Source organism: Rhinatrema bivittatum, chromosome 14, assembly GCF_901001135.1.
Source record: "Rhinatrema bivittatum chromosome 14, aRhiBiv1.1, whole genome shotgun sequence".
Taxonomy (NCBI): Eukaryota; Metazoa; Chordata; class Amphibia; order Gymnophiona; family Rhinatrematidae; genus Rhinatrema; species Rhinatrema bivittatum.
This window is the reverse complement of record NC_042628.1, coordinates 21606834-21629377: the sequence shown is the minus strand read 5'-3', so window position 1 is coordinate 21629377 and position 22544 is coordinate 21606834. Positions and strand designations below refer to the sequence as shown.

At 43.6% G+C, this 22544-nt stretch overlaps 1 protein-coding gene across 3 annotated transcripts in view; it reads right to left on the bottom strand.

Annotated features, from left to right (window-relative positions):
* Nucleotides 1-545: 545 nt before the first annotated feature.
* MARF1 (meiosis regulator and mRNA stability factor 1) overlaps nucleotides 546-22544 on the bottom strand; it is a 76599-nt gene continuing 54600 nt past the window's right edge. For all 3 annotated transcript variants that reach the window (XM_029576015.1, XM_029576014.1, XM_029576016.1), the window contains exons 17-27: nucleotides 20427-20647; nucleotides 12834-12976; nucleotides 11630-11763; nucleotides 9652-9854; nucleotides 8950-9177; nucleotides 8027-8257; nucleotides 6793-7005; nucleotides 4882-4942; nucleotides 4520-4663; nucleotides 3804-3974; nucleotides 546-2233 (exon numbers count right to left, since the gene is read on the bottom strand). In XM_029576015.1, coding sequence (XP_029431875.1) covers nucleotides 2031-2233; nucleotides 3804-3974; nucleotides 4520-4663; nucleotides 4882-4942; nucleotides 6793-7005; nucleotides 8027-8257; nucleotides 8950-9177; nucleotides 9652-9854; nucleotides 11630-11763; nucleotides 12834-12976; nucleotides 20427-20647 — 1952 coding nt within the window. In that variant the 3' untranslated portion in view covers nucleotides 546-2030. The remainder of the gene's footprint in view (nucleotides 2234-3803; nucleotides 3975-4519; nucleotides 4664-4881; nucleotides 4943-6792; nucleotides 7006-8026; nucleotides 8258-8949; nucleotides 9178-9651; nucleotides 9855-11629; nucleotides 11764-12833; nucleotides 12977-20426; nucleotides 20648-22544) is intronic.

Here is a 22544-nt window from a genome sequence, read left to right as displayed (position 1 = left end):
ATTTTGTACAAACACCACCTTCTCTCCAAAAAAAAAAAAAAAAATGTCTAGCTTTGTCAGTCACTTATCAGAGTGCCCGACTTTAGAAAAATACATGCAGACCTCCAGAAACAGCAGAAACCACCCCATAAATTTTCAACCTAGCTCAGAGCAGTAATTTCATTTGTCCTCTATGGCATCAAATACGGTTTTATGACTTCAGATGTCTTGTAAAATTGCATGAAATAAATTTAAGTCCCACTAATTTTATTACCCTCATTGTGCATTTAATTGCTTCCAAGTAGTGTTCACCTTACGAAACTTCACCCGCAAGGTTAAAAGGACGTCAAGTCTTTAAAATCGTTCTAAACACAAAAATCTGCTGGATTTCCCTAACACCATGTCTGCAGAGGAAATGCATTCAGCCATAATGCTCAGAAAAACACTCCAGTTTTTCTCTATTCCTAAGCTCTACAAATTGGATCCTGGTCACATGTGGCTACATTTAAAAGATTTTTGGTACAAAATCTATAATCCTAAAACTAATTTTTTTTTCCCCAGCCATGATGATGTTGCTTTTTTTTTTTTTTTTTTTTTTTTTTTTAATTGCTGGCTATGAATCATGAGCCCATCTGCTGCCTGTTTAGTGCATGACAAGATATACAATCAGTCAGTCATTCAGCCAGTGGAGAGAGCCTTTAAGAATAAGATTTTTCAACAGTACAAGTAATTTCTGTCACTTTGCCTGGCAAATACAACCCATTGTAAATTCCAGGTTTTACCCAGCAAGGGCTAACATGGTCACCTGTAGCTGGACATTAACTCAATCAACCCAAAAGAAGAGTCAATTCTACTGAGTTAACTTTCTCCAAGGCTGAGCTTTCCTAAAAAAGCCATCACGAAAATTCACCCAATAAACTTACAAAGCTTCCAAAATCCAACACTAGAAGTAAACAACTAGAATAAAAACAGACCTAGTTAAAAAGACAATGTGCTGTCACACCAAGCAGTAAGCCTCTCATTTACTAAACATGCTTTAAAAAAAAAATCTTACACAAGGTTAAGCAGTATAACCTCGACGTTTCCACACATGGATACCTTTCTTTTCAGGTGAAGATGGCATCAATGTCTACAGAATTGGAAAGCATTTGACTCCACTGCTCCAGAATCCATGATTTATGCATTAAAATGCATACTTTGTACATTCAGAATCTTTTCAGCTTTAAGCCTACTACACACACCAATACATGCACCTGGATGCAAATTTACTCCTTGAGATTCACGACACCAACTCATGCCCAACCAGTACTGAGCAAAGCAAAAAAAAGCACAAACCCTTCCATCAAACTTCATAGAAAGCTCCTCCGTGCCACAAAATCACAATCATCGCTTAAAACACACCTGGTAACAGATCCATACACTTATCTACAGACATGTGTAAAACTAAAATAACCCCATAAATCTGTGCATTTACAAGCCATCTGAAGAAAAAAATATCATCGCACTTAAAATGCGGCATTTTCTTGTATGTGTTCCATCGAGGAAATGAAACGTCAGCCTTCCATTCCTGTGCAGTGACAGTCAAAAACTAAACAGGTTTTTCAACAAGACAGGTCATACGTGCATTTTAGTTAATACTGTGAAATAATATCAGGAAGCCTTAGTCTATAGCGCACACCACCTTATAAGGAGGGACTACAATACAGGCGAGTCTTACAGAAAAATAAAATCAAGTTTTATTCTAGCAGAATTCTTTTGCTTTTATGGAACACCATTCTGGTGTTTTAAGAAATCTGTAATAAAAAAAACCCACACACACAGTACTTTCCATTGATGATACTTGGCCATTAAATGGAGGTACCTCAAAGTAAAAAGCCCGCCTGGATGTTTACAGTAAAAAAAAAAAAAAAAAAAAGGACCTTTAGAGATGGCTCAGACTTCTTTTGAATTTAAAAGAGTTAACAAATATGTTGTTAACTTTACCCATATACTATTGTGTCTCTAATCCAAGAGTACCGACTGGTCATTACACATTAAAGCAAAATTGAAAGCTAACTTATAGGTGCAAATGAAAAATTTGCTGCCAGTTTTACTTTGCTTCTATTCTGCTTCCTTAATGGGCTGCCCAGAACTTCCTTGTTTAATTTGTACTCTTGTACATCAGAGGATGAGCATGGTGGTACTGCAAGGCCAGCCGTCAATGCTGCTCTAGTAGTTACTTCTGGTTTCTCATCATCTGCCAAAACTGGCATGCCTGTTAAGAAGACATACATGGAATGGCGTTTACAACTGCATATTTTACATTTCAAATACCCAATGGGTTATACAACTTCGAAATACAAAGATCAGTTGCTTGACATCAACGATAAAGTGAACGGAAGGCAGGTTAATGTAGAGTTTTTAGCCCTTTCAGTCCCAGCTCTGTGTCTAAGGTGAAATTACTTCTTACCTGATATAATTTCTTTTACTTTAATACAGTCAGGCCTGACGGTGATTATGCACACCAACCAGCAGACGGACACAGATCAACAGGCTCGCTGAAGGTTAGGGCTGTAGTTTGGGAGTCCTGGTGAGATTACCCAGAAAGCAATGGGGACTGGGGAGCTCCCATGTGCAAACTTCCTGCAATACAGTGCTTCAAAAGGAGAACTGCTATCAGGGATCTGCTGCTTGCAGGGGCTGTGTGCTGGCTGAGTGACAAGTTCTGTGCACTGCCATGCAGAAAACCTGGGCATCTGTTCTTTGGGCTTACCAGAGCAGGAAAGGCTGCAGAGGCAGTGTTCACAGCCACTGAAGAGAGGGAGAGGGGAAAGGCAGTCTCAGCCCTCACTCAATGGTGACACCTAGTGGCCACATCTAAGGCCCTTATGAGCCAGGTTCTGAAGAAAGCATTGGTTTGTGGCCCCTTGGTGAGGGTTGCTGCTGAATTGGGAAGGGAATATAAAAAAAACGGAGGAATCCACCCCTGGTAATCACGAAAGATTTATGATGAAGTAGCCTTATAGGAGGATCAGTTCTGACTGAGCTGCAGCCAAGAGGATGAGAAAACTACTGGGCAAAATATCCCTCCAACTCCTTGCATACATTTTCTTGGACTCAACATAAGAATTAAATTACTCTCATCGGCTGTGTAATGTCTTATCAGCTGGCTATTTTAAATTGAAATTGCTGAGGCATTTAAGACCATTCTTGGAGATCACTGATTTTAGTAATTTGGTAAGCATGTGTTCACCTTGACAGTTTACTGCACCTCATTGTATATTGGGCTTCCGAAACTCGATTACGAGCCTTACAACTTTTACAAAAATTGGGTTGCCCATATGGTCTTGGAAACATCCAGACGTGAATATGCAACACCAATGCTAAAGCAATTAACATTGCTTGCCAGTCACTTACCAGCTGACATTTAATCATAATGTTAGTTTTTAGGTCTATACAGGAAAATTCCCAGATTCATTTGTCTAACCTTTTTAAACGTACCAGCCAGTGAGAACGCCAAGGCCCTCAAGCAACAGCTTTTGGAAGTATCAGGTGTTAAACAAGGAAACCTGTAACCGTGCATCGTCAATCATTGGTCCTATCTTGTGAAACACATTAACAGATGAACTTAAAAAGGGTGCATGATAAGTTTGTTTTGGTTTTTTTTAGAAAACAGATAAGTCTTTAGACAGGCATTTAATTGAGAATAAGATGACAAGATTTAAATTATGTTTTGGTTTTTTTTTTTTATTATTTTTCATCTAACTTGTGTTTCATCCACTTAGTATGACATTGTCCTTAGGTGTAATAAAAATATATTAAATACATAAATCCTTAGCTCTTACCAGATAGATCCGAAAGATGGTCCTCAAACTGAATGAGGTCAGTGGACTCTAGAATTACAGGACTGGGTCTCAGCTGTGGGGATGGAAGGCAGGAAGGAACAGGACCACAGAGGAGATCCACTGGAGAGGCATTTCTAAGACAAAGGATCTCTTCTTCCATTTGAAGAGGACCTGCACAATAACCAAGAAATCAAAAATAATAATCAAAAAAAAAAAAGTAGTGATGAGCTGTAAAACCAGCAAGAGTAAATAAGTTTGTACATACAAGGATTCTGATGTGTGCATTAAGATTTGAATTTTTTTTTCAACCTATAGAGAAGGGAAGTGTCAGATCAAACTTATCACCTCTTATGGCTTTATTTGTTAAAGCAGCAGTGGAATCTAGCCTGCTCAGTTTGGCAAATTTAAGAATTAAATCCACGGAAATACAGTATTGAGGAGAAATGAGTTGTTTCCCCATCTTTGAGGGCTTAACCCATGTAGACCAAAGTTAACTACCCCTTCTTGTCAGCGCTCTGACCCTGGCTGAACCTACCAAGGAGCAATGAACTTGTCGGCTAAGTCCATGTCAGCTGCTGCTTTACAGGCCTTAACCGAGGGAGCAAAAAACCTGACCACAAGATCATGCATAAACTCAGGACTAACTGGAGAATTCTGGGTTTGCAATCACAAGGATTTTTCATGGATCATGCAAACTACAGGGGCCACACGATTACCAGTGCCATATGTTTCCAGTTCACAGAGTTCCACGGATGCACAGGACTCGGGTCTGTGTCCCGCCTGCCTGCCAGTCATCAGGTGATCGCTACCGTAATCCTCAATAGGATCAGCCGGGGAAGAACTAGATGAAGAAATGCGAGCTGCAAAGACAATGAACTCTTTAAAAAATGTCCGGTGTTCAACGTTTGTTACAGACACAAGCCTTTTTGTTAAAAGTCAAAAAAAAAAAAAGTTACAAAGTGTTCAGTGTCTCTCACGTTTTAGGTTTGATTTTTAAATTTCAGTAATCAGTGTATGCATGCAGATTATCTCAAGTATTCTTAAGTGGCCAAGTCCACTCATGCTACTTGCTACTTACTTTTCATGTCATTTTTGAGTACTACAATTCTCTTATGTCCATGCCCTTTTATCCACACCACCTATTTGCAAAAACAAAATATATTCATGTCAAAATTTCACAGTAAAATGCATCAACTTCATACATCACACACCAGGTAGGGTGAGGGGTGGCTATTCCCCAGGACGTTCATGATCCTATTGTTCCCATACAAGGGGTGTTTCCCCAACCTGGGCTCTGTTGAATTCCAGGGTTCCCACAGCCCTGTCCCCAGACAGCTATTCCCTTCCGTCACCACACCGCTCTCGGAGACTGCGAGCCACACGATGTTTAGACTCCCATGGGACTGCAAGAGCGGGACGGGAGTTTGGGCATCTCACAGTTCAAACCCACCGAGAACAGCAAGGTGCTGGAAAGGAACGGTCATGTGGGGGTCTGTCTGCGGCTGGAAGGAGATTCTTCAGAGGTAGGGGGGGGGGGGTGCCGCCTCACACCCTCCTTCTCAAAAGTTCCAAAGGGGACCCCAAAAAGGTTGAAGAGTACTGCCATACAAAAACAAGTCTGCTTACTTTGAAAGTAAAGAGACCATAAAAAGTTGGGCACGGTCCTGATCCCTATTTTAACTTCTATTTGGTCACATACAACTGCTTACAGGGGGCTTTTATATTGTTGCTGTGTTTTGTTGTACAGTTTTGGACAGGTCATGCACAAAGAAATAAATGAAATGAACACCCAAGCACTGATTAGCACATAGTGCCTTCAGTGGTTGATAAAAGACCTGAATCAGGTCTCCCTCTCTTCAGCCACTGCCTGACATTGTGCTATACTGAAAGCAGCTTCAGATATATAAATACTGAATATGTAAATAATGGGCAAGGTCACATCTGCCTCCTACTTAGGAGCTGCAATGTGACAAACCTAAGTTTATAGGATTTTTTTTTTCTTAAAGGTTTAGTGCTAATTGCTAATGTCATGACTATTTACCATGCCGATACAGTGGAGCGCACTGTTAACCGGCATTTGGACTCGCGTTTGCGACGCGCTAGCTTTACCTCTTATTTAGTAAAGGGTAATAGCGCTCGAAAACACGCTTCCAACCCCCCCCCCCCCCCCCGAGACTAATAGCATCCGCAACATGCACATGCATGTTGATGGCCCTATTAGTCATTCCCGCGCGATACAGTAAGTAAAATGTGCAGCCAAGCCGCACATTTTACTTTAAGAAATTAGCGCCTACCCAAAGGTAGGTGTTAATTTCTGCCGGCGCAGTACACAGAAAAGCAGTAAAAACTGCTTTTCTGTACACCCTCTGACTTAATATCATGGCGAAATTAAGTTGGAGGTCCCAAAAGTTAAAAAAAAAAAAAAAAAGTTAAAAATAAAGATAAAAAACAAAATTAAAAATGGGCCCACGGGCTGAAAACTGGACGCTCAATTTTGCCGGCGTCCGGTTTCCAAACCCGTGGCTGTCAGCGGGTTTGAGAACAGACGCCGGCAAAATTGAGCTTCGGCTGTCAAACTCGCTGACAGCTGCCGCTCCTGTCCAAAAAGAGGTGCTAGGGACGCGCTAGTGTCCCTAGCGCCTCTTTTTACTGCAGGCCCCAATTTAAATAAATTAACTTACTGAATCGCGCGCGCACAGGAGAGTGGCCTGTGCGCTCGCCCGCTCTCCCACGATTTTTACTGTATCAGCCCGACGGTTAGCTAAAAAGGTATCAGCTAACACCACTTAATTTCTTTCACATTATCTTACATTTGATTCCCCCGCCATTTGTTAACACCAAAGCAAATTATAGTATCCCTCAGGAAGCAAAGTCAGAAACTCTTAGAACAATGGGGGTTTGCTGAAGACAACGTTGCAAAAGTCGGGGGCTAATGAGGCGTGCAGAAGCCACACCCTCAACTATGAGCAGACGCTCCAAAATAAAATACCTGTGGGATGGCTCCCAAGATCTCCTCCAGGCTGCTATAGCCATATGATTTGGGATGCAGCATTTCTCCAACGTATTTGCTATAGGCTGTGGGGAACTCGTGTAGGAATATCTGCTGGTAGTGGTAGGTCTGAAGCAGAGACCGCACGTTCTTTGCGAAAAAATACAAGGTGGTGAGCTTCACACATTCCTCAGCCACGTCGCTGTGAAATACCTGCACAGAGCACAAACTCCGTCAAACCTGTACTCCAATTACAGGACGCACCACAGATGCCTCCTACAACTTTTCACTCTGCAGAGCATACTTGGCCTTTACTAACAAAGCAGACATTTCTACATGATGCCAAAGATAATGCACCAGTACCCATCGCCTGCTACCACGATACTTAAGGTCAGACAGAATACTTAGAACGAAATCTCAAACTATTAAGCAAATTATTTCTCGTCGCTGTACTTCTATTCCTAAGAGACCTCTCTCTAGCTCCTTCCCAATCTAGGGCCAAACACATTTTCACTTTATCTCCAACATAAGAGTTTTGTTGTTTAGTTTTTTTTTTAAAGACTGTTTAAAAAAGGCTGCTGGTTCCTACTCTGACTGATCGTACATTTGCAACTATCACCAGTAATATGAATCTGAGGTGCAACAACAACTAGGAATTGAATTATAAACCCAAGTAGAGCCAAGAATATGCTACATGCAAAATAAGACCTTATAAAATGCTCAGTGAACGGAAATTTCAGTCTGGCACAAAGTCAGAACAAAAATATAAAATGCCTCCTTCCCTGCTCTTCTGGCAAGATTTATAAAACGATATTAACAGACCCCCAAACAGATATGGTTATGGAGTATACAGTTTTCCCTGAAGTTTTAGGAAACTATAAACCCTGCCTCCAAAAAACAGAACTAAAAAAAAAAAAAAAGCAAATACCAACCCAAAGTGACCAACGATCGGCAACCCAGGATACCAAAGTGGTTGCAAAACAACTACAGAACTTGCTTTCAAATCTTATCACGCTAAGACAACAGGACCCTTGATCATGAAATGACCAGCACACTGCTCCCACCATTATGGTAGGGTGACCAATTAAAAACAAACAAAACACAACCTTGTCACTTTAATTTGCTGGTGCTAGCAGGAAAGCGTTACAGGATTATCCAATACGGATTCTTCACACTATTCACTCTGACTTTAGTACAAAAAAAAAAAAAAGTTGCCTTAGCACTACATACATACTTCAACCAAGTAAGGCAAACTCTTCAAGAGTTCTGTCAAGGTCATGAACCCATATTCACATGGATTGAGAGGAACCCTGTGGATCTCTTCGTAATGCCTTCTAAGCTGGTCAACGGTGAGAAAGTCAGCTCCATCCCAAGACATCAATAGCACCAGGAGCTGCGCAGTCAGAGAACGTAAAGACTTCCTGTTTATCAGCTGGATCTGTTTGCCACATTCTGTGTCCGCCACCTGCAGAAAACCAAACCATTTCAATTCAATTCACATTCTGACGTCTAACGGGCTTAAGAGGGAATTTCTATTTCCTAACTGAGGAAATCATTTCTTTTGCAAATCAGAAGTTAACATGGTGGTGGAATATTTCAAAGTAGTAAACAATCAATCGTTTCATCGCTTTGTGAGCCTAAAATTTGCCGAAGCATACAATTAAGAGAACTCACAGGATAAGAAAAACATTTTTAAAAAGAAATTTTAAATATTACAGTAGTAGTAAATGAACAAACATGTCTAATATTGCTACCTAAGGAAAGCTGATTAAGGAAGTTCAAATTAAGTTTATATCCATTAATTTTGCAAATGATCACTGTACTAAAATGTTTGCAAAGTTGCTTTAGATCATAATTTAAGATTTAAAGGGAAAATCTTATAGATTAAAAAAAAAAATCTCTGCAAACTAACAAAACATAAGTACGGGCTGCGTGATTACAAGCTATAGATTTAAATATAAAATATTACACAAGAATAAACCTGCTATACTTAAATACATGCAGACATTTTTTTTTGGTGAAGGGGGGGGGTGTGTCATTTAGTAATTTTCTGCCGCTGCCAGTAGTCAGTCAGGCTTGGGGGTTCATCAATTAAACCCCAAAACAAAAAGCATAAAAGAAAAACCTGCTGGGGTGGGGGAGGGGAGCGGGGAGTACCTTCACAACATGGCAAAGCTTCTGCATTAAAGCTGGAACTGAACTGACATCATAGTCGTGGAGACGCAACGTGTAGCCAAATGTTTTCCCATACTCCGTCAGCAGCTCAGCCATCATCAGGCAGTTGTCTTTCTGAAACCTCAGCAGCTTAACAAACTGGGCGGCTAATGCTTTCATCCGTTCCATTTCTGTCAACATAAGGATCTTCTCCTCACCCCATTCCAATATCTAGAAAAAAAAAGGTTATAAATAACAAAAACGGGCCAATTTAAAAAAAAAAAAAAAAATTGTTCGATACACAGAACAGGTGCCTAAATTTAGAAATATTTTCAACCTAAATTAAGACAAAAATATTTGGTTAATAAGTCATCTAATGCTTAGGTCCTAAATTCAGACCTGCAATTCATCTTCCTAATAGTGAAAATCAGTGCAAGGCACTCATTCCCCCCCCCCTCCAACTAACCCTGCACCTATTCCCATCCATTTTTAGGATTTTAAATGTAGGTGCTCAGTCCTAGTCAAATTTTAAATGCTTAACTCCCAAAATTAGACCTAAACCCTTTAAGAATGAAACCAAAAGCAGATTTAACAGCTGTTTCCATAATGTGATGTAACCTATTATTTAGCAGTGCGCAAAACAAAACCCATTTCAGCACCTCGGTAAATTCTGGAATGACATCAAAAGAAGAGTTTTATCCTTACTTGCAGGACATCTGGTATTGCTTCAAAGAGGTCCAAAAGTTTGGTGAATCCGTAATAAGCAAGTTTGCACTGACGGCCAAAGTGGTGATGGTAGGAGGGAATAAATTTACTGAATGCCATTCGGAAATGAGGCTGGTGGCGCAACAAGTCAACGACCTCTTTGGCAAACTGTTTTGTCCTTTGAATTTCATCAGGGGTACGCTCTTGAAGGTGTAAAAAGAGTATAAATAATGTTTACAGAAAAATATAGCTTTTTTTGGCATAGAACAATACAATTTATACATAGATCCTTTTTTTGTGTACATGAATACAAAACTAAATTTATTGAAAAAGGGCTTGGCCTTGACTCACCCCTATATGTGCTACATCCACTTCAGAATTAAAGACCTAGCTGTAAGGACTAGAATTAGGATGGACAACAAACCTCATCACTTTGGGCAGGTTAATCCACTTGAGGCCCCACCCACACACAAACACTAGAAGGGGAATGGAACAGCTCCCCTATGAGGAAAGACTAGAGAGGTTAGGACTTTTCAGCTTGGAGAAGAGACGGCTGAGGGGGGATATGATAGAGATGTTTAAAATCATGAGAGGTCTAGAACGGGTAGATGTGAATTGGTTATTTACTCTTTCGGATAGTAGAAAGACTAGGGGGCACTCCATGAAGTGGCTGAGAAGTCTGTCTTTTTTGGCATTCTTTTTGGTTGTCATTAGATCCTTAACTGGCTTTCCCCATCTGTGTACGATGAAGGAAAAAGAAACCTGCGAGAGCTCACTCACCTAAGTCTAGGTGTAACAACTCAGAAAATTCACTTGGATGATGTTCTCCACCCCCTACTATATTATTATTATGATATATGCTGCCTAAAGCACCCACAAGTGCTTTTCCTCCCAGAGAATGAGGGAACTCACTTCTTCAGCCACTTAAGAACCCCTGGTATCCCCCTGGTGATATTCATATTTACCACCACTGTTGCATTGCTGAAAAGAATCCACACTGCTTTGTCCAAGAAACTTTTGTAAAGTCATTCTTAGGGCCTTCATCTCAAAATGATTGGAGTCCCCTGAGGGCCAGCTGGCCCAGCAAATTCCCTGAGCTATCTGGTCCAATGGTGAGCTACCCATCTGTACGGTCCTGTATTGGTTGTGACTTGATTATCCATGACGATTTCTAGATCCCTTGTATTCAGCCACCAGGCCAGAGAGAAACTGGCCTCCTTTGAAAAAGGAAGCCTTTGTGAAGTAAATTTGCAACTGAAATGCTCATTGAGACAAAAGAGCTTCCTGCTGGTCCAGGAGAGGATCAGACCTAAGCCCATCACCCCAGGAGATGCTCAGTATCTCTACAAATCCTCTTTGCCAGGCCAATACCCGATTCCAGAAGCACGAGTATGCTAACCTACTTTCTGCTGGAGGCAGACAATACTAGCAGGCCAAGGTCAGCACAAAACCCTATACAAGGCGACATTAGCAAGCTATTTGCGCTCTACCTCCATCGGCAGGTAGGGGAATATAACCCACTTGTCTGGACTGGTCAGGCCGAACAGAAAGGAATCCCGGGTTTCCCAGAAGGCAGGGAACAGCATTGCTGCTGAAGCAGCAGAAGGGACCAATATATTCAATTCCAACACAATTTAAAACCTTTTCTGCAAAAAGAAGCCAAACCTGCTTCCAAGATAGAATGCAAGTAGATAGGTCACACCAAGATAAATTACTTCTCTACATAACAGGGGAGAGTGTTAAACCGACCTTGTACTTTACCTGAAGGAAAGACCCAATATGTCCACCCAATATTCATCGAGAAAGTACTTCCACATTTAAGTGACCAGTCATTTGTTTCTCCCTACACTCTGCCATTTTATTTTCCCAAGGCATCGTTTCACTTAACATTTTATAGCTAGTGATTCATTTGGTGGGGTTTTTTTTTTTTTGTTTGTTTTTTTTAGTGTTTGTAAACATGTCAAGAATCTCTGCTCACCTCTTTTTGGGATAGAAATCACAGTTTCATTATCTTGCTGACACACACAGATAGCTGTATCTGGAATTTCTGATAGAATATCGACCAAGTCGCAAACACCATATTCTGTAACATCCCAATCTCTGGAGAAACACCTTCAACAAGAAGCAAAGCAAACATACAGAATGAACTGAAAAAGGGTCACCAAAATACATCCTTGAAAAATCTTTACAACCAGGAAAGCAATCTTCAGCTTATGCAAACCTATTCCCACCTTTTTCAATTATTGAACATTGACAGTCATCAACAATTATCACAGAATATAGGTATCAGGAAGGAAAAAGTGAGATTAAATCATCAAGGAAGAGATACCGCCCAAACATTTGAGACATTCTGAAATACATGAAAACCAGACACCCAAGTTCCAGGATGCTATTACTTGGGGTATGATCAGACCCCAAGTAACAGGGATTGAACATACTTTGTGCAAACTACTTACAAGGTTAAGTTACAGCAAGGAAAGTTAAAAAAAAAAAAAAAAAACCACCCTCATTTTGAAGAAAGAAGCAGAGGCTATTTCTTCCTCAAGCTCCTCTCCGACTGTGATTTTATTGCTGTTTAAATCAAACAAATCAACCAGAAAAATATATATGTGGGAGAAGACATGCTATATATAGTTTGCTAAATACCCATAACAACTGTTTCATCCTGACATTGCAAACTGGGTCAAGTGGGGCAATGCATACCTTACAAATTAGTAAATAAATAGATCCAAGACAGAATGGGCATTTCTAGAAACATCACTGGGTCTAAAACAGCAAGGGCAGTACAGTTATCCAGAGTGCTAGGGTTCTCACCTTATGAATTAAGCAACATAGACATCCAATATCAAAAGGGACATTTTCAGAGGTTTCTAACCTGGCTGCTGTAGGGAAAATAGCTGCCGAAAGCCTAAGTCTCAACACAATGATGGTCGCTTTCAAATAACAGGCTAGACTTCCTGATCCCACTCCCAAATCCACTTTCCCTGTTCAGCAGGCATGTAAAATAGGTACAAAATTGTGTTCTGTGCATGCTTAGCAAGACTACTTTTAAAGAGGCACATAAGCACATAAAATCAGGTTTTATGTATGGAAGTGCCTTTGAAAATTATCTCCATTATAGGGACTTTAACACAGTAGCATAAAGTTACAGAATGTTAAAAATTAAAAAAGGACATGCTAACCAATGATAAGCCTGTAAGAATTCTCGCACAATAACTTGCTTGCTGGCCTGGGACTTGAGAAGTTTCAGCAGATCTTGAGTAAAGCGTTTCACCTGAGCCCTGTGGGTCAGCGTTAACAAGCGCTTTGAGCCCATGCCAAGGATCTGTAAACCAAGCAACAAATGCACATTAGATTCCAGCTGCTGTGGCGCATCACTGAGCTGAACACCAAGGGCCTGATATTCAGCTGGATATGATATATCTGGCTAAAGTTCTAAGGGATATTCACCGGCATGGCTATGCCGCTGAATATCTGCGGTCAAGGTGCTACTTAATCGGATTTAACTTATCTGGCTAAGTTAGATCAGCTCTATGGCTGATCTAATTTATCCAATTAACTTAACTGGATAAGAACGAATATCATTACTTATCCGGTTAACTTAAACTGAATAAGTAGTGCTGCCCAGATCCGCCAACTAATTGGCTGGCTAAAAGATAGCCAGATAAGTGACTTATCTGGCTATCCAGCACTAGACGCGCTTTCAATATTGAGCCCCAAGTAAATTAGACAATTATAGCCAAAAAGGGAGCAGTTAGAGTACAGGCCTCCACTGATGCTAAGAAGACATTAAACAGCCATAAGACAACAAGTACCACACTCACAAAAACTTACTTCATCATGATAGACAAAACTAAAATTGCTTAAAGGAAAATTGGTTCTTACCTGCTAATTTTTGTTCCTGTATTACCACAGATCAGTCCAGACAAGTGGGTTTTGCATCCCTGCCAGCAGATGGAGTAGGAGAACAAAAACTTTGAGGCACTGCTACATATCCGAGAGTGCCACCTGCAGTCCCCCTCAGTATTGACCTGTACCCAAACCAAGATTAATCTTTAAACTCCTCTATTGGGTGACAACAGTGGGGCTGGAAACCCCCTTGAACTGGAGCTCTATCACATCTAAACCAACGTATCTGAAAACTATGTACACACTGCCAAACAGCACCAAAAAAGAAAAGCTTGTGCAGGAAAAACATGTCAGGGAAAAATCAGTCTTTCGGCATAGACGGGGTGGGTCTCTGGCTGATCTATGGTATTACAGGAACGAACATTAGCAGGTAAGAATCAATTTTCCTTTCCTGTTCATACCCAGATCAGTCCAGACAAATGGGGTATAGCCAAGCACCGCTCAACAGGGCGGGAACCCGAAACCCCCACATGGAGAACACTCTAACCAAAGGACACCTCGTCTTGCACCCTTACATCCAATCGGTAACGTCTGGTGAAAGTATGAATCGAGGACCACCCTGCAACCCTACAAATCTTCTGGGGTGACCGCAGCTGACACTCAACCCAGGATGCCATCTGCACACTTGTGAAATGCTTTCCAAGTCCCACAGGCACCTGGTGGCCTTTACAAATATAAGCCGAACAAATTACCTCCTTAAGCCACAGAGAGATGGTAGCCTCTGAGACCTTGTCTCCTTTCTGTACACTACACCTAAAAAGTACAAAATGGTGATCAGACTGGAGAAACTTATTCGTAACCTCCAAATACTGCAACAGGATCTGCTGCACGTCTGAAAGTTGTAGTTCCCTGTCCCGCGGTGAATCTCAACCATTCTGGAAACCCTAGAAGCTCCACTGACTGATTAAGATGAAATGAGGACACCACCTTCAGCAAAAAGGAGGAAACCTTGTCAATGTAAGTCCTCAAAAACAATCCTTGCAGGACAAAGTCTGCAACTCAAACATCCACTTCAGCTGGATTTCCAACTTGCACTAGCCACCAGAACGGTTGTCTTCTTGGTCACCGCCAATACCGCCACATCCACTTTGGGAACCCTCAGAAGGTACAAAGTCTCTTCCCTCAGGTGGTAAAGCTCAGCCATAGTCCTACCCACCTTCAGACCCGCCTCCGGGAAGTCCCACTTAGGTTCTCCAACTTCTGGATCTTCTTTGGCAATGGGAAGGCACTTTGAGGACCCCACAGTCTGTCCAGAACCAGATTCACCTTAATCCTCAATTCCTCCAAAGCCCGGGGAATAAGGGGCCGCTGCTCCTCCGCTCTTAAAAAAAAAAAAAGAGAGACCACCCTAGGATCGTCCCCCTCGAAATCAGAAACTCATCCGGATCAAGGTCATCCTTAGAACCATCAGGGTCTGCATTGGGCGTTGCAGCCATATCCATATCTGGATCCGCCTCTTGCAGCTCATCTTCCACATCTCAGGGATCCTTTTCCGAATCTGCACGATGCAGTCCCAGGCAGCTCAGAATATCTCCGGACCCTCCGTAGGACCCTAACTTAGACTTCTTACCCATGGGATGAAGCGATCTGTCCTTTGGACACTTCCCCCCTGGTCCCTTCCTTGCCAGGAAGGCCTTATGCATGAGGAGCAAAAATACCAGGGGAAAATACCTCCTGGTTATCCATCCTCTGCCCCCGCTGGGTGAAATTAGAATCCCCTCCTCCATCAGGAGTCTCCTGTGCCACAGAGAGAGAGGAGGGGGAGTGGGAATCTGTCTCCGGTGGCCGTGAGCCCCTGCCTGTGATCCACCATGGGACAGGCCTCTGCCGAAGTGGCCCCTGCCAACCGGAGACATTTTTTTCTCCCTCCTCCCCTGCTGCGCACTCAACAAGGAGGAAATGGGCATTCAGCAGGGCCGGTTCAAGGGTATTAGGCGCCCTAGGCGAAACGTCAGCTATGCCGCCCCCCCCGCCTCCACACACAATTAACTTACATTGTGCATTAATGAAAATAACGAAGTCTGTATTTATAACAGAACACTTATTTGACATTTTTATGCCATGTAAACCATTGAGATGATTTGTCTTATCGACGGTATAGAAACTTTTATAAATAAATAAATAAAAATAAATAAAATAAACATAAACCAAAGCTATACTTGTTGCTCAAACAAAAAAAGCAGACACATCACATAATATTAAATAATTAAAATGGCAGTCAATCAAGAAAAATAAACTTAAAAAGCCATCTTTACTTACCCCCTCCAGCAGCTCTCCTACCCCTCTTCCATGCAGGCTGTAGTACACACCAGAAGCAGCAGTAGTGGCTACGCTCTATACTCATGGTCCTCTTCCTTAAGGCCCATGTCTCTCACACACACACCATATCAGTCATGCCCCCATGACCAGTTTCTGTCTCTCACACACCAATCACCTCCCAAACAGTCTTTGACAAACACACCAGTCACCTTCCTGAACAGTTTCTCTCATGCCATACACACACAGGCTTCCCACGCCCGTGTTACACTTACATATATGGGCTTCTCACTCTCATAATCACTTTCTCTTTCTCACACACATACCCAGAGTTCTCACTTCCATGCTTTTTCTCTCTTTCACACACACATCAGTCACATCCCTGACTGTCTCACACTCTCACACATCAGTCATCTCTCTGAGCAGTCACTTTCATTGTCTCTCACATATACACATACATCAGCTCTCTGACCAGTTTCTCTCAATCACACACACATGCTCTCGATCAAATACATTCTCTCACTTACACACAGGCTCTCAATCACACACAGGCTAGCTGGCTGCTTCTCTCTCTTTCTCTCACTCACTTCCCCCCCCGAGAACAAATGGTAGCTGCCGCAGCCTCCTCCAGCCCCCACAGGCCAAGAAGGAAGAATCCCATCGGCCGCAGGAGGCTCGTGCTGCTGACTCCTTTCCCGATTACCGGCTGCTTCAATTGCTCAGGGGCCGATGCTGCTGTCGCCGCTATTTTTTTCATGCGGCACGGCTCTTTCTCCTTCCCGCCAGTGGCGTAGCCAGAATTGATTTTTTGGGTGGGCACAAGGTTAACATGGGTGGGCTGTAGGCATGCAGGTCTACTAGTTGTTTTGTTACTGATAAATAATGCCAAATTATGCAGCATAGCATTCACATCTACGCCTAAGTATGAGGTTTACTTAATGACACAAACATAATTCACGGTGATTTGTGGTACTTTAGCCTTCTTATTATTACGATTTTATACACGGCTCCTACCTGTCCATAAATTTTGAGAGAGCGGTTGTGTTGCTTATATTTAAATTGCTAACATCTCAAAATATAGATATATATTTTTACCTTTGTTGTCTGATCTTTGTATTTTTCTAATCAGTTGGTCCTGGTCTCTTTTTCCCATTTTTTCCCTTATAGCTCATTTCCTAATTCCTTTTCAGTGTCTTTCTTCTATTACTGTCTTCTTCCCTTCCACACACACACACACACACACATACACGCTTTCTCTCACAGACTCCCTCTCACACACTCAAGCTGTCACTCTCATATGCTCTCCCCCCCCCCCCCCCCCCACCCCCCCCACAAGCTCACATTCAAGTTCTCACTTTCTCACCCCTCCCCAGGCTTATATTCTTATGCACACACAGACGCACATCCAGGCACCCATTCTCACCCACACACAAACCCAGACTCCCATTCTCACCCACAAACCCATGCTCCCAGTCTCACCCACACATATTCAAGCTCCCATTCTCATCCATACATATACACATTTAAGGTACTATTCTCACCCACACATACACACATTCAAGCACCCATTCTTATCCACATATTCAAGCTTCCATTCTCACCCACCCACACAAACCCAGGCTCTCATTCTCACCCATATATACACACATTCAAGCTCCCATTCTCACCCACCCACAAACCCAGGCTCCCATTCTCAACCACACATACACACATTCGAGCTCCCATTCACCCACATATTCAAGCTTCCATTCTCACCCACATACACACCCAGGCTCCAGTTTTCACCCACACACACTCCCATTCTCATCCACACATACACATTCAAGCACGTGCACAGCTTCCGCTTTCTCCCCTAGAGCAGGAAGATCAGCTGCCTCTCCTGCTGCCACCGGCCTCCTGCTATCTTCGGGCCGAACTTCCTGTCGGGAGGGGGGGGGGGGGTGGGAGCGGAAGCGCAGCGCACAACGTCCGCTTCCCCCCCCCCCCCCCCCCCAAGCAGGAAGATCGGCGGGCAGTACGGCCCGACGCCCGAAGATAGCAGGAGGCCGGTGGCAGCAGGAGAGGCAGCTGATCTTCCTGCTTTGGGGGAGAAAGCGGAAGCTGTGCGCGGCGCTTCTGCTCCCCCAAACAGGAAGTTCGGCGGGCCGTTTGGTCCGAAGATAGCAGGAGAACGGGTGGCAGCAGGAGAGGCAGCTGATCTTCCTGCATTGGGGGGAGAAAGCGGAAGCTGCGCGCGGCGCTTCCGCTCCCCCCCCCCCGAACAGGAAGACCGGTTGGCCATACGGCCGCAGCAGCGCTTCCCCATGTGTGCCGTGATTGCGTGCGAGGCGTGGGTTCTCTTGTTCGCTGTCGCGGGGATGGGATCCCGCGACAGCCTTGCAGTTCCGGTGCCAGTTGGGTGGGCCTGGGTCTAAGTTGGGTGGGCACCTGCCCACCCAGGCCCACCCGTGGCTACGCCACTGCTTCCCGCGCATCACTTCCTGTTCCGGGTCGGGGGGAAGAAGAAAAGGGCAGCCGCGGATGCAACAGCTTTTTTTTTTTTTTGCACCGCGGGGCAGGGGCGGGCTGCCGGCAGCGGCTCTTTTATTTTTATCGGGGGGGCGGCGGCCTAATGCAGCTCTTTTATTTTTATCGGGGCAGGCTACGGCTCTCTTAATTTTACCGGGGTAGTGCCGCCCCCGGGAAGCTGGCGCCCTAGGCGACTGCCTAGTTCGCCTAGTGCTTCCGCCGGCCCTGGCATTCAGACATGCCAACCAGAGCCCACAGATGCGGCACACTGCCATCTGAGGCTATGGCGCCAATTTCGTGCGCCCCAAACGCAGTTGGCCGCTATGTGGTGCCCATGTGGTAAAGCGCCGTGCCATCCCCCCCGCGCTGAAATCAATAGTGCACGGGCAGCGGATGAAGCCGCAGCTGTTCTGTTCCCACCAGTGCACGAACAGCCGCACAGGCCGTAGCCACCCTCACAGATTGGCGGCGCATGGGAAAAATTTGAGCCACACCTGCAGCCCTGGAAAAACCCGCCTCCGCGAACCCCAGGGTTGCTGAGCAAACAGAGCCAAACAGCCCTCACACCTCACTGCAAGGACAGACAGCTCCTGCTGTCCAAGGTCCTTCCACCGTCGAGCCTCAGACCAGCCTTCCTGTCCCTCACTGTTTCCTATTTTTTTTTTTTAAACACTTAACAGAACAGAGATACTTCCCCTGAGCAGGCCTGGTGGATGAAGCGAGGGGGACCTCGAGGGGCTGAGGGAGCCAGTCCCCTGGTGCGTTGTGGATGAAGCCCAGACAGAGGTTTCCAACCCCCCCCCCCCCCCCCCCCGGGTTGCCTGGCAACATCTGAGGTATGGTTCTTGAAGGAGCTTCTGGCTTCTCCGTAGCCCTAAACGACCTCTCTTTTTCCCCCCTCCTAGACTGCAGGTTTGCACCTCTACCATCTGCTGGAGTCAAGAGAAATACTGAGGGGACTGCAGGTGGCACTCTCAGATATGTAGCAGTGTCTCAAAGTTTTGTTCTCCGACGCCATCTGCTGGTGGGGGTGCAAAATCCATTTGTCTGGACTGAGCTAGTTATGAACAGGAAAAGATAAGTTATTGGGGACAAGGTATTGTTTATGAAGGGGGGGGGGGAGGGTTACCCCAAACAGAGCAGGAACATTACCTTCGAAAAACAGAGAGAAAAAAAAAACCATAAGACAATCCACCACCTAGGTTCATTTAGGGATATGACATAAGAATCATTTTATTAAAAGAATAAGCTTTATTAACAGTTTCATGTATGTATTTAATGTAGCACGGGTCTGTATATTGTAAAACTGAGCAAAAGTTATTATAGTCTACTTCTAAATCTATCATACCTGATTAGGTAAAAAGTTTATGGCTTGGTTCCAAGGAAGAGTGCTTTATAGATAAGATCCCTATATAAATAACAGCAACATGTTATTAGCTTTCATAGTCTGTTGCTACAAACAGTATCATTGAACTGGAAAAATTAAAGAGAAAGGTGACTAAAATTATACAGGGAATGGAACGACTCCCCTGTGAGGGAAAGACTAAAAAGAGGTTTGAGCTGTTCAGCTTGGAGAAGAGACAGCTGAAAAGGGACACGATAGAGGTCTAAAAAAAAAACAAAAAAAAAAACATGAGAGGTCTAGAGCAGGTAAATAGGAATCTAATATTTACTTTTTTTTTTTTTTTTTTTTAAATACACAAAACTAGGGGACACTCCATGAAATTAGTAAGCAGCATGTTTGAAACAAAATTCAACAATATTTTTTTTTTTCACGCAACACACAATTAAGCATAAGCCCGACTGGATGAAGAGCAATTCTATATACTGAAGAACTTTTGCGTTCCAGAGAGCAGCAGACTTGTACCCCTGGCTGCTCCCTCCCTCTCCCTAAAGTCACAGCTGGCTCAGGCGGGGAAGGTATAGGGTAGGGGGTCCTCCTTGTGATCTCACACGCTGGTCCCTGTGATGATACCTAACTTTACTTCCCCCATGGCCCACCCCATACACACGGAGCAGCGATCCATAGGCAAATCCGCCCCTGCATAGAGACTCAAGTTAATACATCTTCAAACCAACAACTGGCTCACTGCGAAACTTACTTGCAATACATGTGGCACGGCCTCCAGTAAGTCCATTAACTTGGAATATCCATAGTCCGAGACGCGACACTGCTTAGCAAAATGGTGGTGGTAAGTTGGAATGAATTTACTGACTTGCATGATACAAGACGGCTGGCTCTTCAGCAGATCAATCACTTCTCTGCTGAACTGGATTAGCTGGGGGTTGCCTACAGGACTCTTTGAACGTAACAGCCAGGGGTCTGCAGGGGAAAATTTCAGTTGTTAATCCGTACGCAATTCCCTGATCTCTCTTTTTAGGCAAAATGAATACTAACTTTTTCCTGTCTTCTGTATTTATTATTTGTCATTGTTCTACCAGTTCTTCTGCATCAGTCATGTGACGTGGTTTGAAATGGATGATTGCTACCTTGGATGTACACTAACTAATTTCTTACAGCAGGAGCAGTCAGTAAAAGCAGTTAAATCTGAGAACTGTTCTGTACCAGAAATACGGACACAAAAACATTGCCAAAGTCAAATATAATCCTGTTCTTAAATTTATGGCATATGGACTACAGCTGTACAAGTATCGTATTTATACTGTTGAATAAATGAAAGACAGTGCTACTACTCTATAAAGAAAAAATGTTTTTACATAAACTGTTTTCTAAATAAGCGCTGTTGAACATACTTTTAAGAAACAAGTTATTATGAAGCTGGGTGCTGCACAACAATTTCTCAAGTCAGCTTTAAATCTGGGATTTTAGAAGGCTGAGGCACAACAGTTCAATGTGCCACGGGGCTGGGCATCTCTCAGCTGTACATGCCCCAGCTTAAAGCATTGCACATCTTGAACATTGGAGAAGTTACTGACCTGATAATTTCGTTTTCCTTAGTGTAGACAGATGGACTCAGGACCAATGGGTTATGCTCCCCTGCCAGCAGATGGAGACGCAGTCAGGTTTCAGAGCAGATGTCACCCTACATATACCCCATCAGTGACCTCAGCCCTTCAGTATTCTCTTCAAAAGCCACTGTGAACATACGATTGAAAAAAAACTGGATTAAAAACTATTAAAAATGGATAACCATAACTGTACTCAACCAAACACTGAACCCCAGTAAGATTATAGATGCCCTGATCCAAGGACTAGATGACTGCTTACTCGTAATCTCTTGGGATCTATATCCACTCCACGGGCAAATCCTTGGCACTGCTCTTGGGCAGCCATAGGTGGGATGCTGAGTCCATCTGTCTACATTAAGTAAAACAAACTTATCAGGTAACTAATTTTCCATTTCCTAGCATGTAGCCAGATGGACTCAGGACCAATGGGATGTACAAAAGCTACTCCCGATAGAGGCGGGAGGCTGCCCGTGGGCCGGTTAAAACCACCCTTGCAACAGCTGCGACCTCCCGGGCGATAGAACCTGGAGAAGGCGTGCAAGAAGGACCACGTCGCCGCTCCAGGATTCTCTGCATACCATGGATGCCTGGGCCAATCTGGAGCTACTAGTAGGACTAATCCTCTGTGGTGCTTGATCTTGCGAATGACTCTGCCTAGGAGGGTAACAAAAAGAGGATAGATCCAAAGAGTCCTGAAAGTTGCTTTATCGGGAGGTAGATCTTGCCCTGCTTGGTGCTGAACTGGAGTCCCAGATATTCCAAGGACTGGGAGAATTTGAGACTGCTTTTGTCCAGGTTTACAACCCAAATGAGTTCCTGAAGCAAGCAGGTCACCCTGTTGGTCACCCAGAGACACTCTTACACAGACTTAACTAGTCGTCCAAGTATGGGTGCACCAGGATTCCCTCTTTTCTCAACACTGCCGCTACGACCACTGAAATCTTGGAAAATGTTCTGGGGGTGGTGGCCAGGCCAAAGGGCAGTGCCTGGAACTGATAATGGTGAACCAGTACCGCAAACCATAGGAATCTATGTTTTTGCCGGATTGGAATATGTAGGTAGGCCTCGAATAGGTCCAGGGATGTTAAGAACTCTCCTGATTGTATGACCATTATCACAGAGCGCAGGGTTTTCATGTGGAAATGGCACTCACTGGTAGATGTCAGTTGACAGTCTTGAGGTCCAGGATGGGGCAAAAAGGAACATTCCTTCTTGGGTATAACGAAATAATACCCCATATTTTCCTGCGG